The sequence below is a fragment of the Pyxicephalus adspersus genome, chromosome 4 (assembly GCF_032062135.1).
Source record: "Pyxicephalus adspersus chromosome 4, UCB_Pads_2.0, whole genome shotgun sequence".
NCBI classification, from domain to species: domain Eukaryota; kingdom Metazoa; phylum Chordata; class Amphibia; order Anura; family Pyxicephalidae; genus Pyxicephalus; species Pyxicephalus adspersus.
The window spans coordinates 115,729,250-115,744,171 of record NC_092861.1 but is presented as its reverse complement, the minus strand read 5'-3'; the positions used below and the strand labels follow the sequence as shown (position 1 = coordinate 115,744,171).

Genomic DNA, 14,922 nt, shown 5'->3' with positions numbered 1-14,922 from the left:
CGCTGTACATTAAAAAGGGGTTGCAAATGAGACACGAATACAGACAGTGGTACAGGAGGAGAGGACCCTGCCCCGAAGAGCTTACAATCTAGTAGGCTACTAACAGCTACTAAAAAGATACTATATACAATATAGTTAAGGATATTATATACTAGTCACAGGTATTTTATTAGTTTTCAAAGCACCCTGAAACGTTCAAAAACGTGGGTGTTTGTTAAGCACACCATCACTTTCTTATTTAACAGTGAGGCCATCTATTACTCTTTTTGTTCAGCAAAAGATGAGAAAAAAGGAAGGGGGTAAGGCACAGTAGAAAATTAATTTAAGTTGTTTTTTGCAGAATAAAGCATTCTTTGGGATCCAAGGGTGCTGTGAAAATCAAACATTTAAGCAGCCTGAATTTATTGTCACTTGGCATCCTCAGTTGCTACCAGAAGCCCACAAGTTTGCTTTAGAAAGTCTTTTATATAGGTGTATGGGGGAGCTTAACTGTTTTCTTTAAATCCTTGAGGAACTTGGTGTCTGGATTTCCTTTGCCGTGTTCCTGCATTTGTAGTGGTTGCACCAGTGTACAAGGCTTAGACATCATGTACAGAGATCACTGAAATCCCCCAATATTCGAAGATGATACAGTATTTAATTATGTAGCAGTATTTACCTAAAATAGGAAAGCCAAAACTGAAGTATGCTATAAACAATTAACTAAGATAACTAAATATCAATTTAGAATGGCATTTTTTTTCTGTAGCTGTCGGATGACATTTTTGCCTAATAAGCAACATACAATGTATATTGCACATGGCTGGGTAGGGTGTTGGCAGAATTGTGGTCATTGCAAACCTGTAGTGATGTTATGGATATTAGCAAATTAGCATGGTGATGTCTGCCAGTTTGTTCGCCAGAGTCCTGCATAAGCTCTCTCTGCTGTGATTAAGTCTAATTATTTTCTAAAGCACAATAATATGCTACTGTTTGCAGTAATAATTTAACAGACGGCAAACAGATTTTTTTTTTTATTCTTCTGTGCATTTGCCCAGTTGTTTCATTTATGTGTAATAATTTGTTAAAGTTGTTTTCCAGAAAATTTTCAAATTCCAATCCAGATAATTATGTGAAGTAACCTTGGGTTATACAGTAGTATTACCAAATTTGTACATTTGTGATTGGCTGATTTGTAGATTAATTTGTGCATTTGTGATTTCCAGAAAAAAGCACACTTCATATTCAGAATTTTTTTTCTAACCTGCTTTGGAAAAATAACATCTAGTTAGATGTTGCTTAAAGATTTTCTTTCTTTTAATTAATATGGTAACCTACACAATGGTTTAATGGGTCAGTAACTGTATGGCACTCCAAAACATAGTACCTGCCAACAACCCAGCTCCAGTGCACCACAGTATGCATATCAGGTATTGTGGCCATTGCATTTAAAGTATTAGGCACTGGTGAGGCATACCGAACTTAAAAATCTAGTATTACCAGATGAAATTTTCGATTACCTAAAACTATTACCATTGGTGGCGAGATCTGGGCGTTATGATCTTTCAGCATTGAGGATTCTGACACAGGGTTCTGCTCACTGCCTGTGTTAGCTTGGACTCAGGGATAAGAATCATTCTGTACATCCTGAACTACAGACTATACCCCATCATGACATTGCATAGAGATCCATGCATCAAGATTTACATATTGACAAATGCCTTCAGTGTCAGTGTCAGTGTATAATAGTTGTACGTTTGTTCTGTTAAAAAAAAAAACAAAATAATAAAAACAATAAAACAATGTTTTGCTGTTTTCTAGGGCACTTAGGACTTGCTGAAATGATGACTGGAGATTCCAAGCTGCCTCCTTCCCTGAAACTCGATGGTAAAGAAGATGGGCCTCCTCACCCTGAAACAAAGTCAAAGGTATTTCCTCTTGCATGTCGTAGCAGTTTTGTTGGCTCGCTGTGTCGTCCATACTGTCTTCCATTATCTCCTTATTTTTCCTGTTTCTTTTTTTTGCTGCATGTGTTCTCCATCTGTGTTACGGGCCTGTATTTGTTTAGATGGTCTCGATCCAAAAGATACTTGTTCAATTTTATTTCTATTTTGAGGCAAAAAAGGAATGATCATGAGCTTGGGGATATTTTGTGCTATTGGCGTTTGGAAGGGACTCTTATGCCTGTATTCTAAACTGCAGCCATTTTCCCTTCTTGCCTTCAGTTCAAGCTTCTGTTGCTGGCCGTCTAAACAGCATCATAGGCATAATGAATACTTTGCTCCCCCATTTCCTTGAATGTAGGGCAAGCAGCTTTAATTTTATTTTCACCGAGGAGGCAATCCATGCTTAAGCATTTCATTTTTGCTTGAAGTAAGCATGGTGGCTTAGTAACATTAGCCAAGCATCCAAGAACCTGCCAGATATGCACTAATTGCTAGCTAATGAATTAACAGTCTTCAATTCATGCATCTTATATGCTTGTCTTTTTACCCCTCCCTATTTCCATACATGCAACATTTTTGCATTGCCAGTTGATCTCTTTTTCTTTTTTGGATAAGTTTGCCCTGCTTTTGTCACATTTTGTTTTGTATTCTTCTACCACAGGATAGCTACAGTTCACAGGGTATATCTCAGCCCCCAACCCCAGGCATCCTGCCAGTCCCTTCCCCATTGTCCCCAAGCTCCGCTAGCATCTCCTCCTTTCATGGAGATGAAAGTGATAGCATTAACAGCCCAGGCTGGCCAAAGACTCCATCAAGCCCTGTAAGTGGCTCTGTTTTGTTATTTTATATTGGAAATAATTCAAATTACTGTAGCATGTATTTTATTTTGAAGATATATTTTTATTCATTTAGTTTGTTTGTTTGCCCTTTTTTATTTACAATATTATTTTAAAGAATTTTCTTTCTTTTTTGTGGCTAAAATGAAAAGCATATACAACATTATGGATGCAGGTTTTGTGACTACATTTGGAAATTTGCAATGATACAGATTTTAAACAATCAAAATTGAATACTTTATGACTGGATTTATGATTTGCATTAATCGTGAATATCTTTTTATTAAGTACATTTAAAAGCTACAATCTGTAAACTTCTTTCTCTGCATCATTTAACTATGTATTTTGTAATGTCTGGATTTCAACATGTAAACATTTCTCAGAAATAATAAGAGCAGGGCTTTCTGTTCATTTGTGACAATGGCTCTTCTCAGCTAGTGTGATGAGAAAGCAACACGCTTTATGTCTCTGGTCCCAAAAAAGGGACAGAAACAAAAGAGAAGTAGTTTAGGTGTAACATTTAATGCTCCTTTTATTCTGTATGTAGTGCTTAAAAACCTGGATTTTTGTTTGTTCTTGTATATACAATTTCTGTCCACAAAGTTCTTTAAAGGTGCAGTATTGAGCAGCAAAAACCGATCTCAACTTAGACGCGAACACTAGGCAAATATAGGATAATAGTGTATGATTTTCTCTTGTCAGGGCAGATAAACAATACATATACAGACATTTGTGTGGTTTGGTATGATTCACATAATGATGATATACTGACCAGTAATCTTATATTTAATAATCTATGCAAAAATAAAAAAAAAGAAAATCAACTTTGTCTTTTTTATTGACTTGGGTAAACAAAATACTGAACATAAAATATTTATTATGTTGCCTATCCAAAATAATTCAACTGTCTTGTTAATGTAATTAATTTTCTGTACTATAGTGCCCTTAATTTATTGTAGAATTTTTACTTTTTTTTGGTTTTGGAGAAAAAATAGAAACTTTGCCAGGCTTGTGTTGCTGTCTAGGGAGATTCATTCTCTCTGTCTTGTTCACCATTTTCACACATTTGTTCACGAGTTACTTGTTATTAGCAAGAACTGATTTATCCCCATGTTAAAGAGATTTTCCATTCTTTTCTGTTGTGTCTCTGGAACAAAAAGCGAATGTAAATCTCTCCAATGAGACAGTAAAAAAGAAATAAAAATAGGAAGCCATATGCTATCATTACTAATCTTCTTTTGAAAATCTGTACTTGTTGACCTCATTACAATTATTTACTGGACTGAAAAAATGTAGATCAGGAGAACTGACTATTTGTGGCATACTTACTTACATTATTTCATTTTTAGCCACTCCAATGTTAATTCAAAAGAGAATAGTCCTTAACATGGTGTCTCAGTGGGTAGCAGTTGCTAGGAGTCCCAGGTTCAAAGCTAGCCCAAAATACAATCAACCTGGTGTGTGTTTGTTTTCTTTGTATTTGCTTCTGTTTACTCCTACTTTACAAAAACAAATTAGTAAGTTAATTGGCTTACCCCCATGTTGGCCCTAGACAGGGCCCTTGTCATGGAAATGATGTGTTACTATGATAGGCACAATAAATTGTGAGCCCCTTTGAGTGACAATAAATGCCATGGCTATGTATTGGCACTGCAAAAACATGGCACTGCAAAAGATGCCAGTGCAAAAAAATGCATAAATAAACTACATTCAAACAATGCAGATGGATTCATGAAACTGATTCCTTCATGCCCCATTGTCCAACTGTCATCTAGAACTCCTAGGCTGATAAAACTAATTGTTGGTGTAAGGCTATGGTCTCTAAAATACAAAGAGAAAAGCAGAAAGCTTTAAATCATTGTAAAAAACTATACAAGTATAGATTAACAATAGTTCACGTTAGGGCTCTATTTATACATTTTCCCTTTTCAATTTGTTCATAAAATTCAATCTTTTTCTATTCTTTTCCTATTGTGACAGCTGTGCATTTTTGATGATTGGCCACTAGGTGGCAGAACGTGTCATTGTTTTAATAGGAGATCTGTAGAAAAATGCGTCCATGAAATTCACCCCAGCTAATCTTCAGAGGAATTGACTGGGGGAATAATTTATAAACATAACCCTTAATGTATGTAAACCCCAAAGCTATATTTTATGATATGTGGGGCATCATGATGCATTGTTGTGAACATTGTAGTATTGTTAATATAATAATTCTTTGTTTCTTTCTTTTGGAGATCCTTTTATTATTGTAAAAAAAGAAATAAATAAAAACTGTGCTTCTTGTTGCAGGCTGAAAATACCTAGGGCCATACCAGTTCTGTCTATTCAGGGCATCATTTTATTGCACACTCTTTTGTGCATTACATATTTGTGTTAAGGCAACTTATTTAAATGATTTGGTTGTCAACATACTAGAACAGACCAAAAACCTGACATGCACCACTTTTTCTACTGCAGCACACCATTGTGCAAAGTAGTGCATTACCATATATTGTGGTGTGTTGTAAGGCATGTGCTTTTGAGGTCTGTTGACTTAGAGTTGACTTAAAATGAATAGCATCACATCATGCTAATGAAGCTTGCAGTAAAATCTGAGTGAAGTTTAAGATTCCCCCTAGCAGCAGTATCAGCCTGCCATTCTCAGTCCTTCAGGGGTACTACAGGACACCATGCCTTACTACAGGGTTCCTTTTTACTCTGTACATTTCACCTAGACACATTGCTCTTCCTATGACTCTTATGACACCCTCTCCAGCTTCCTGTTTTGCTGGTCTTTCCCAGTTATGAGATGGAGAGGGATCAGCAGAAATGACAGTGCCTAACCTTCCAGCCTGGGCTCATATGCAGATGCTAAGACTCCATGAGACTTACATTTATTATATACATTATAGTTTGATACAGCTGGATTGTACAATAATCCTTAGATCTACCATATGCAAGGGTCAGCTTCATTACATTCAAATAATAGGAAATAAACCCAAAAGAACCTAAAACAAAAAAAATTGACTTCAAACCCACAGGGCAGTCCGATCCATTCAGAGGTCTCTTCCATCGGCACCCGCGTCGTCCCGGCATCTGTCCGCGACCTGGCGCGCCAGGCGCCGCCATCCTTATCTCTGCTTCTGGGTCCTTCTTCCTACGTTACCCGACCCAGACGCGGGATCAGGTGACATAGAGATGCGCAAAAATATTTTTCCCCATGAAAAGGCTCCTTCTGCACATCCCCGAGATGCTCAGACATGCGCAGAAGGAGCACCCAAGAGCCTTCTGGGATGCCTGATGTAGGTATCCTGGGAGTCTTTGCCCTCCCATTCATTCTTGACCGCCTAGGCAATCGAGAATTAGGAGGCAGTGCTGCACTTTTTTTTTTTTTTTGCAGTGTTACACTCAAATGCCCTTTTATGTAAAGTGAAATTTCTGAGTTTAGGTACGCTTTAATTAGTTAGTTAGGTAGTTCTTTGTATTTTATAGGTTTGGTGAATTTAAAATTTGTTGTACGGTTAGTTTGTATTACTTATGGTGACCCTCATACCCCTAGATACCTTGGTAGTTTTATTAAGTTCTTTTTGTGTAAAACACAGAAATGCTGTAAATACATGTACACAAAATATAGCAGATTCATTCTGGCCATACTTTTAAAATTTTAAAATTTCACTTGTTTGAGAAAATTGCATTCAAATTTTGTAATTATTGCTTAAGTACCTCAAAGAAGAAATGTTTCAGTGAATGTTGGATTTGTTGCTTTATAAAGAGACCCCTTTATGTCTGTCCATAGTGTTTTTTCTTAAATTTTCCATTGGGTTTCCCTTGTTTTTTTTTCTTGTTCTTTTCCTTTTTTTCCTTTACTTTGTAAAATTAATCTTGCCATTGTATCTATTAAGCCAAGAAGAAAAATGAAATCAATTTGTTTGCAATTTTTTTTTTTTTTTTGTGATTGGCCTTGTTCTGGTGACTTTTGTCACATAGATCAGGGCTGTCCAATTTCAGTTCTCAAGGGCCTGGATCAGCACACATTTGTAATATTTCTCCTATAGATATTATTACAGTACATTCCATTAGCTTTGGCTCATTTATAAAGCATGCTTTAAAAGTTAAACACACATCATGTATTTATAAAGCACCATCGTGTGATTTATAGATGTGAACTTCACTGAATCGGTTTTGAAGCCATGATTTTTTTTTTTTTTTTAGGTTTGGTGAATTTAAAATTTGTTGTACGGTCAGTTTGTAATACTTATGGTGACCCTCATAGTCCTAGATACCTTGGTAGTTTTATTAAGTTCTTTTTGTGTAAAACACAGAAATGCTGTAAATACATGTACACAAAATATAGCAGATTCATTTTGGCCATACTTTTAAAATTTTAAAATTTCATATGTTTGAGAAAATTGCATTAAAATTTTGTAATTATTGCTTAAGTACCTCAAAGAAGAAATGTTTCAGTGAATGTTGGATTTGTTGCTTTATAAATAGACCCCTTTATGTCTGTCCATAGTGTTTTTTCTTAAATTTTCCGTTGGGTTTCCCTTGTTTTTTTTTCTTGTTCTTTTCCTTTTTTTTCCTTTACTTTGTAAAATTAATCTTGCCATTGTATCTATTAAGCCAAGAAGAAAAATGAAATCAATTTGTTTGCAATTTTTTTTTTTATGATTGGCCTTGTTCTGGTGACTTTTGTCACATAGATCAGGGCTGTCCAATTTCAGTTCTCGAGGGCCTGGATCAGCACACATTTGTAATATTTCTCCTATAGATATTATTACAGTACATTCCATTAGCTGTGGCTCATTTATAAAACATGCTTTAAAAGTTAAACACACATCATGTATTTATAAAGCACCATCGTGTGATTTATAGATGTGAACTTCACTGAATCGGTTTTGAAGCCATGAAGCTGGTGCAGACTAACTGAATTTAATGAGAGTCCTGTAAGGAAAAAAAGGCATTAGCACTACTTATAGAAGTAGAAATAAATCAGGAGTAGAGCCATGCCATAAAGGTTCTCAAGGTCACATGACCAACTCTCCTCCAATCAGCAGCGTGGGCAGCAATGAAGTGTGAGCGCCATCATCTTCTCTGCAATGTAAACATGTCCCTATGAAATATGAAAATATTGGCCTGAATGTGTAAGCTCCTCTGGGCAGAGTCCTCTCCTCCTCCTGTGTCACTGTCTGTATCTGTCATTTGCAACCCCTATTTAATGTACAGCACTGTGTAATATGTTGACAATTTAAAAAATACTGTTTATTATTACTAATGTTAACCTCAAGGACTGGAGTTGGCCACCCAATGCATTTTCCCGCATTCTGGGAAAATCCAAAACTTTGAGTTGTCACTAGAACAGTGACACCTTTGCTCACTATATATGACAAATGATCTTCATGAGTAACTTGGATGTTTTATGAATCTACTAAAATTTGACAAATGTTGCTAAAAACAGCTACACTGATAGAAATCAACTAATTACTAAAACTATGAATTCATTAAAATGTATATATTTATATGCATGCATTATTATGAAAATTTCAGTTGTGTTTTGAGTTTACAGTGCCATTTTTTTCTCCAAATACTTCTAGGTATGGTGTCTATGCTTTTGTTAAAATATAAGGTTTTGTTAATATTTAATACACTCTTTTCACGTAATACAGAAAGCCAATTCATCTACTTCCACTGGAGAAAAGATAACCAAGTTGTATGAGTTGGGGAGCGAACCTGAACGAAAAATGTGGGTGGACAGGTACCTGACCTTTATGGAGGAGAGAGGAACACCTGTAGCAACATTGCCGGCTGTCGGGAGGAAGCCCCTAGACTTGGTCAGGCTTTACTTCTGTGTTAAAGAGATTGGCGGCCTGGCTCAGGTAATATGTCAATGAATGTCATACTTGTCAACATTAACTTCAGGCAAAACTTTTTTCCTATTAATATCCATAGTAGACAGACTGTGAAACAATTAGAAGTTTCCTGCCTATGTATTTGTTAGGGAGATAATGGGGCCTAATAATAAAGGGTTGAACAGGTTGTTTGCAAGAAAAAAGGTGTCCGTTATACACAAGCAATGTCATATTTAGTTACCCACATTTAAAAAAGTAGTAAAAAATAGCTGAGAGCAAAATGTATAAAGCAAAAAGACTGTAAACATTAAGCTATTTCCTAAGGTCTTTAATAAAATTCCTCATGAATTCGCCACCTTCTACCTTATACTGTAAATCAGTGTTGGATAGACTGACCCTTTAGGCTCCATTTACACTACATTTGATGCAAAACCCTGGTACTACTACCACTGAGGTATATTTTTATACTATATAACTATAACTAAGTTATATTTTTAACTTAAAATATGAATTTGTTAAACAGGTGCAGTAATATTGTGTTACATAAAAAGTGCAATTTTATGGGTTCTATGCATTCAGAAAATATGTACTGTTTGTGGTTTTAGGTGTGGTTGCATGTGAATTTAGGCTTCTATGCAATAAACAGCGAAAAAAAAGTTCTGGCTGCAAAAAAAGTTAATACGACTGCTTAACCTGCAGCATATTATTGACATGACCCTTTTCATTAATGCCATTGTGTGATAGTTCACTGCAGGTGCGATGCCTGCTACTGTAATACTGTTTTGAGGTATCAATATATATAAACAGCATCAAAACACGTTTTATGGTGCAACACCACAACACAACACATTATTGTGAAAGTTTGCCCAAAGTTTATTCTTTAAACCATTTTACCGCAAAAGTGCTTATTCAGAAAAGAACTACACAGCACTGACAAAGTAAACATATAACAACAAGTTTATTTTTTTATTATGAGATCAATGTAAAATGATTTTTTGCTCACCAGCTGTGATGGATTGCTGGACTTTGTATATCGCCTTTACTATTTCCGCTGCCTTATTGAATAAACCCATGTTTTTCAGCAGATATCTAGATTTATTATAAGTTAGTCTATTCATGTTTGTATTTTTTGGGTTGGCTAGAGTCCATTCACACATTTTTGTTATACTTCACTCAACATTCAGTTTGGCATTTTAATGTGCATGCTTTTCGTATTTCTTGCACATTTTTCTGCTGCAGTACAGAGAATATGTTAAAAAGCCCCTCAGGAAAAGCCTCGCTGGAGACTTTTGGTTTAATTTTTTATATGCTTTTTTTTCCCTCCTGTTTGCATGTGTAAAATGCCAATGAAAAATACATAGGTGTGAATGGACCCCAGCTAAGTGCCTTCATCCAGGGCAAGCTGTTCATTCAGAATTAACTCCTTCCTCCCTGCAGATATGTCACGATTTCTAGATTTGTAGACAAATCAGCATTGCTTGGCACAGCTCATCCCCATTGAAGCGTCTAGAAAATAAACATGTTTTCATTCCACATTTAAAGCTCCCACAATTACACTAAATTGTGTAATAACACAGTTGCTGTTATTTTTATTGTTTTTTAAATGAGATGCTGGTAGCGAGTCTTTTTTTTTTTAATTGAAACAGGCTTGAGAGTACGCGCATGCTCTAGTGAATTGGCTGGATGTAAATTGCCATCCTTTTGCCGCACATCCCTTCTGAAATGAGCTTAGCATTAGGGGATGCAGCATTCAGAAGCCTCCAACGCCTTTTATGTTGCTATCAGCAGGTTCTTTAATGGTTTTATAACTGCAAATGCTGGCATTGCATTGCTGAGTGGGAGTAATGAGCGTTACTTAAAAGAGGCACATAAAAAAAATATAGGAAGGAAAAGCAAACAGTAAAGTTTGTGCATTTTCTCTCCATTTTCACAGCCGACCAGAAAATAAATTGTGAAGCAACTGCCTTTCTTTTGTTTTAGGTTAACAAGAATAAGAAATGGCGAGAGTTGGCGACCAATCTAAATGTTGGCACTTCTAGCAGCGCAGCAAGCTCGCTGAAAAAGCAGTATATACAGTACCTGTTTGCCTTTGAATGCAAGATAGAGAGAGGGGAGGAGCCTCCTCCAGAGATCTTCAATCCTGGAGAGTCGAAGAAACAGCCTAAGATTCAGCCGCCATCTCCTGGTAAGTAAGGAAAATGACATTGCAATGATTTACGGAATTGTCTTAGTCACCTTTCGGTAATAATTTAGTGGTAGTTGCAACTTACCTTCAAAAGTGAACAGTAAAACACTAGTAAAACTTTTTTTTTTAATCTTACATTGTTTGATCATTTTCATTTACTCACCTATTATACAAATTCCAGCCTGCTGGACTTTTGTAACTACAAGAAAGAATCTTATTATGGGCCCACACCAGAAAGAAATGCAAAGTAACGCATACATTTTAACGCATTGAAGGACATTGTGACGCACTTAGTTAGATGGCCCATTCTAGATTACTGGGCCATAAAGCTCCCTAATGATTGTATCACAGTTCATGTAATGCAATGTGGCCTGTAATGCAGCTGCATTCCAGGTATGCATAGGGGTCAGATTCAAAATAAATAGCAATGCAACACACTACGTGTGCTTAATGCCCCAGCCTTACTAGTTGTTACTGCAATTTGGTAACATGGGTGGAAGTACACAAAATGTTTTTAAATTAAACCTATCATGAGAAGTTGTTATTGTTGCAATGGCTAGCTCCCCGGCTAACTCATTGCTTTACTCAATCATTACCCAGTTAAGGAAAAATATCTCATCTTCAATAGTGAAATGCCCAGTCTTGAAACAAGATATTCAGGTTTTGACAGTGCTGTAGGAAGGAAGGACACTTCTCCCCCAGTGTTTGTGACATTTCAGTGTGAATGTCCTTTGCTGACTTTCCCTGGAGAAACAAAATCTTCACGACAGCCCATGACGGCCCGTAACTCCAACGATGTGAAACTTGCTTGTGCCTCTGCCATCACAGCTTCTCACTAAAAGAAAAAACTGTTTTAAGAATGGCAAAGACCTGATATTTGCACAGAGACATACTAAGATATTACACTGCCATATGCCCCCACACTCATTTTTCTATTTCATCTGGAAGGGGGCAAAGCCAGGAACTTCCCAGCATCCCCTCGTAGATGGTGAGAGACAGTCTGAATTAGTTCCATAAATGGAATTTTGGAATGTATGGTGTCTCACAAATTAAGGCTGAAGAACTAAATTATCATATGATGTTCACTGTGTTTTCTTAAAATCAAGCACATTTGTCCTGTTTACCCCTTCTCCATCTAAAGTACCCTCCCCATGCGTAAATTTACCTTTCTGTAAAGTCTTCTTTGATTGGCACACTTGACCAATTGAATACCTTAGACTGTAATTAGGTATCTCTTAACGTAAAAGTGTTTCAGAAACTGCTCCATAGACATCTAAGAAGATTGCCTAAGCAGACGTTGCCAATGCAAAGAACAGTTTGCAATTATAGAGTTTAAGATTTGCTGTGGGCCATTGCCACAGGATGAAGGTAAGTATACATCTGCAGAGGGTAGTGTAGGTTAAGTCAGAATGGAGGTAGCACAAAGGAGAAGTGTACTTTGACTGCAAGTGTATTCTTTAAACCTGGATCAATCAGGTTTGGTAGATAATAAACCTTGAACGAGCTATAATGTGTACATTTTCTGTTGCCTAAAACATAAGATGTCACTATTAGAGACTACTTGTGATAAATGTTCAGAGCTTTAAAGGTGCTTTAAGCTGAAACAGACCCAAAAAAGCTGTTGCACATTGTAAAAACCTGTTATAAATGGCCATATAATATAAGAAAGTTGATAGAAACATCTATGACGCAACTACCAATTATAGAAAAAAAAGACTAGGAAAAGCGGATTATAAATCTGCACATTGTGCATTTAAGAATCATTGTGTATAATGGAAAATAATTTTGTTAATGTGTAGGCTGTTCACATTTCTGTGTTCCCTAACAAAACCCTGTCCAAGCATCTATTCGGGAGCACACAGCATTCTCACACTAATCAGACGTCTTCACACATCCACTGAACCTGCGCTTTGTTTGAATGCTATTAGCTTTTGCCAGCTGCATGCTGTATCAGGAAAGCACATTTCACAGAGAAGAAAGCTTAAGAGAAAAAAAGCCTCAATTCTAAGCACATCTGAGAAGCCCAGTCATAATTAGTAATCCTGCTGCCACAGCCCCATCCATCTTTTCTGGCATGCGGCTGGCTGAATTTTCTATTATTAGGTGACAGGTGATGTCACAGAATCTGTCAAGAAGCCAACAGGGAATCCCAAGAGGAAGAGGGGAGGGGAGCATGAATGGGCTTCCCTGGGTTTGTAAACAAAGATGTCCTCATTATGACCTCTGTTCAGAGCCCAATCTCACTCTTTCCTCCCACCCCACCCCTTCTTTCCACCTCTGCTAGATTTAGGCCAGTAGGTTCATGCTGTGTAAATTTTCTTCCCAGCATGGTGTCTGCCTGCACAGACTGAAAAATGCACTGCGCTTAACCTATCATAACCTTGCCATGTTTTACTTTAGATTCTATACCTAAAATTACGCACAGTGCATTAAGCCAGGTGTTCAAAGGTTAAACCATTAATAAAAAAAAAAGCTTAAAAAAAAAGACAAGGGTTATGGAAATTAGGGGGTATTCATCTAAAAATAAACCACACAATAACCAGAGGAAACATACAAGTATGTATGGCAAAATACAGCGTTCACCTATTAATAAGCAGATAAAGCCATTTACCCAGTGCAGCACACTGTATATTAGCACATATCAGGATTATTCTGATATTTTTAAATTTGGTAAACATAGGATGGTAACTTAACATTTTATTAGTGCTGAAGATGCAACTGTCAGCAAATGACCATATAGTGAGATATCTATAGTCAGAAGTTCCCACACAAATTCAGCTGGCAAAAGTGTGTGCAGGTTAAAGATGTAGAAGAGTACAGGTAAATAGGATAGTACAGTAGACGTAAAACAGACTAAAGTACTGGAGATAGCTCAGGTAAAAAATTGTGACTGCTCCAAGCAGTAAAAATTCAATTCAATTGATAATTCCTAATTGTGCATAATGGCAAATTATGGGCATGGCTTACTATTAAGAATCATGGTAAAATAAGGATGCTTTATTTACCAGCTGCAGATTATTTTCAGTCTCTAGAGAAATATAACAACTCCTTACATGTTACAAAAGACTGTCACAGACTAATTACATGTACTAAAAACTGGTATAGGCAGTGTACAGTGCAAACTGGTACAGGCATCTTTAAACGTATGAAGGGTTTGTAAAAAACATTGTCATATTCACTCTTACATTACAAAATAATGCTTTAATTTCCCCGAGTTCTGCACATGTGCACTATATCCCTATACTGCATGCCTAGGAACCTGTTTGTACCTGTTTGGTGAAAAGGGGCAGCGGCATTTCAAGAAGGCAGAAGTAAGATATTTTAGGTGGCGAGTAGGGGATGCTTGGGTAAAGGTATATGCTGCCAGCGTATGCACAAAGTAGTTGGTTATTGATCATTCAAAGAAAAACAGGTATCAGACAGTGGAATAGGTGAGAGGGGTCCCAGGAACGTAATGTGTAGTTTGAATTTGTTTTCCATAATTTTTTCACTTTCATTCAAGTGTATACCCTCTGCCCTAAATGTGCATTCTAGAGTTATCTTATATGTGTAGCCTGCTCATTCACTGGAAAAATAAAGAAACTTGGAACATAAACAATTTTGATGTGTTCAGAAATTTTCGGAATTTTGTCCTTAAAAATGTTGGTAAGCCTGGTTATAGTCTGCTCGCATGATGGTTGAGCATTCATTCAAGAGGATAGGACATACTTGGTAATCATAAATTGTTTGGACAAGAAACACTGTCAAAGGACTATATAACCCACAACAATTTCAAAAGAGTTATTAGCAACACTTTGAAGCAAAGAAGAATGTGGTGGTAGTGGGCATGGGCCATGTTTTAGGCTTGTTCTGTGACATCCTTCCCCCCATCTTTTGCTGTGGTTTAGACAAAATAGGACTGTGGGGAGTAAAATAACCCCAAAATGTTTGCAATGATAACCTTCAGCATGCATTAGGGCCAAGAATAACCCCCAGCATGTGTCAGCATCAGCAATAACCTCCAAAATATTTAGTTGTATTAACTTTGTAAACTAAGTCTAATGTATTAATGATTGCACTTTAATGGAGGCCCTGCTGTTCAGAGTTCACCTGAACAGTTTTAAGAGCTACTGATGCATTTGTAGGGCAGAATGCAAGTTTGCCTG

General features: G+C 36.7%; 1 protein-coding gene across 11 annotated transcripts in view; it reads left to right on the top strand.

Moving 5' to 3' along the window:
• Positions 1-14,922, top strand: part of ARID1B (AT-rich interaction domain 1B) — a 269,374-nt gene that overhangs the window by 235,178 nt on the left and 19,274 nt on the right. For all 11 annotated transcript variants that reach the window (XM_072409384.1, XM_072409390.1, XM_072409387.1 and 8 more), the window contains 3 exons: positions 1,801-1,907; positions 8,410-8,619; positions 10,573-10,777. In XM_072409384.1, coding sequence (XP_072265485.1) covers positions 1,801-1,907; positions 8,410-8,619; positions 10,573-10,777 — 522 coding nt within the window. The remainder of the gene's footprint in view (positions 1-1,800; positions 1,908-8,409; positions 8,620-10,572; positions 10,778-14,922) is intronic.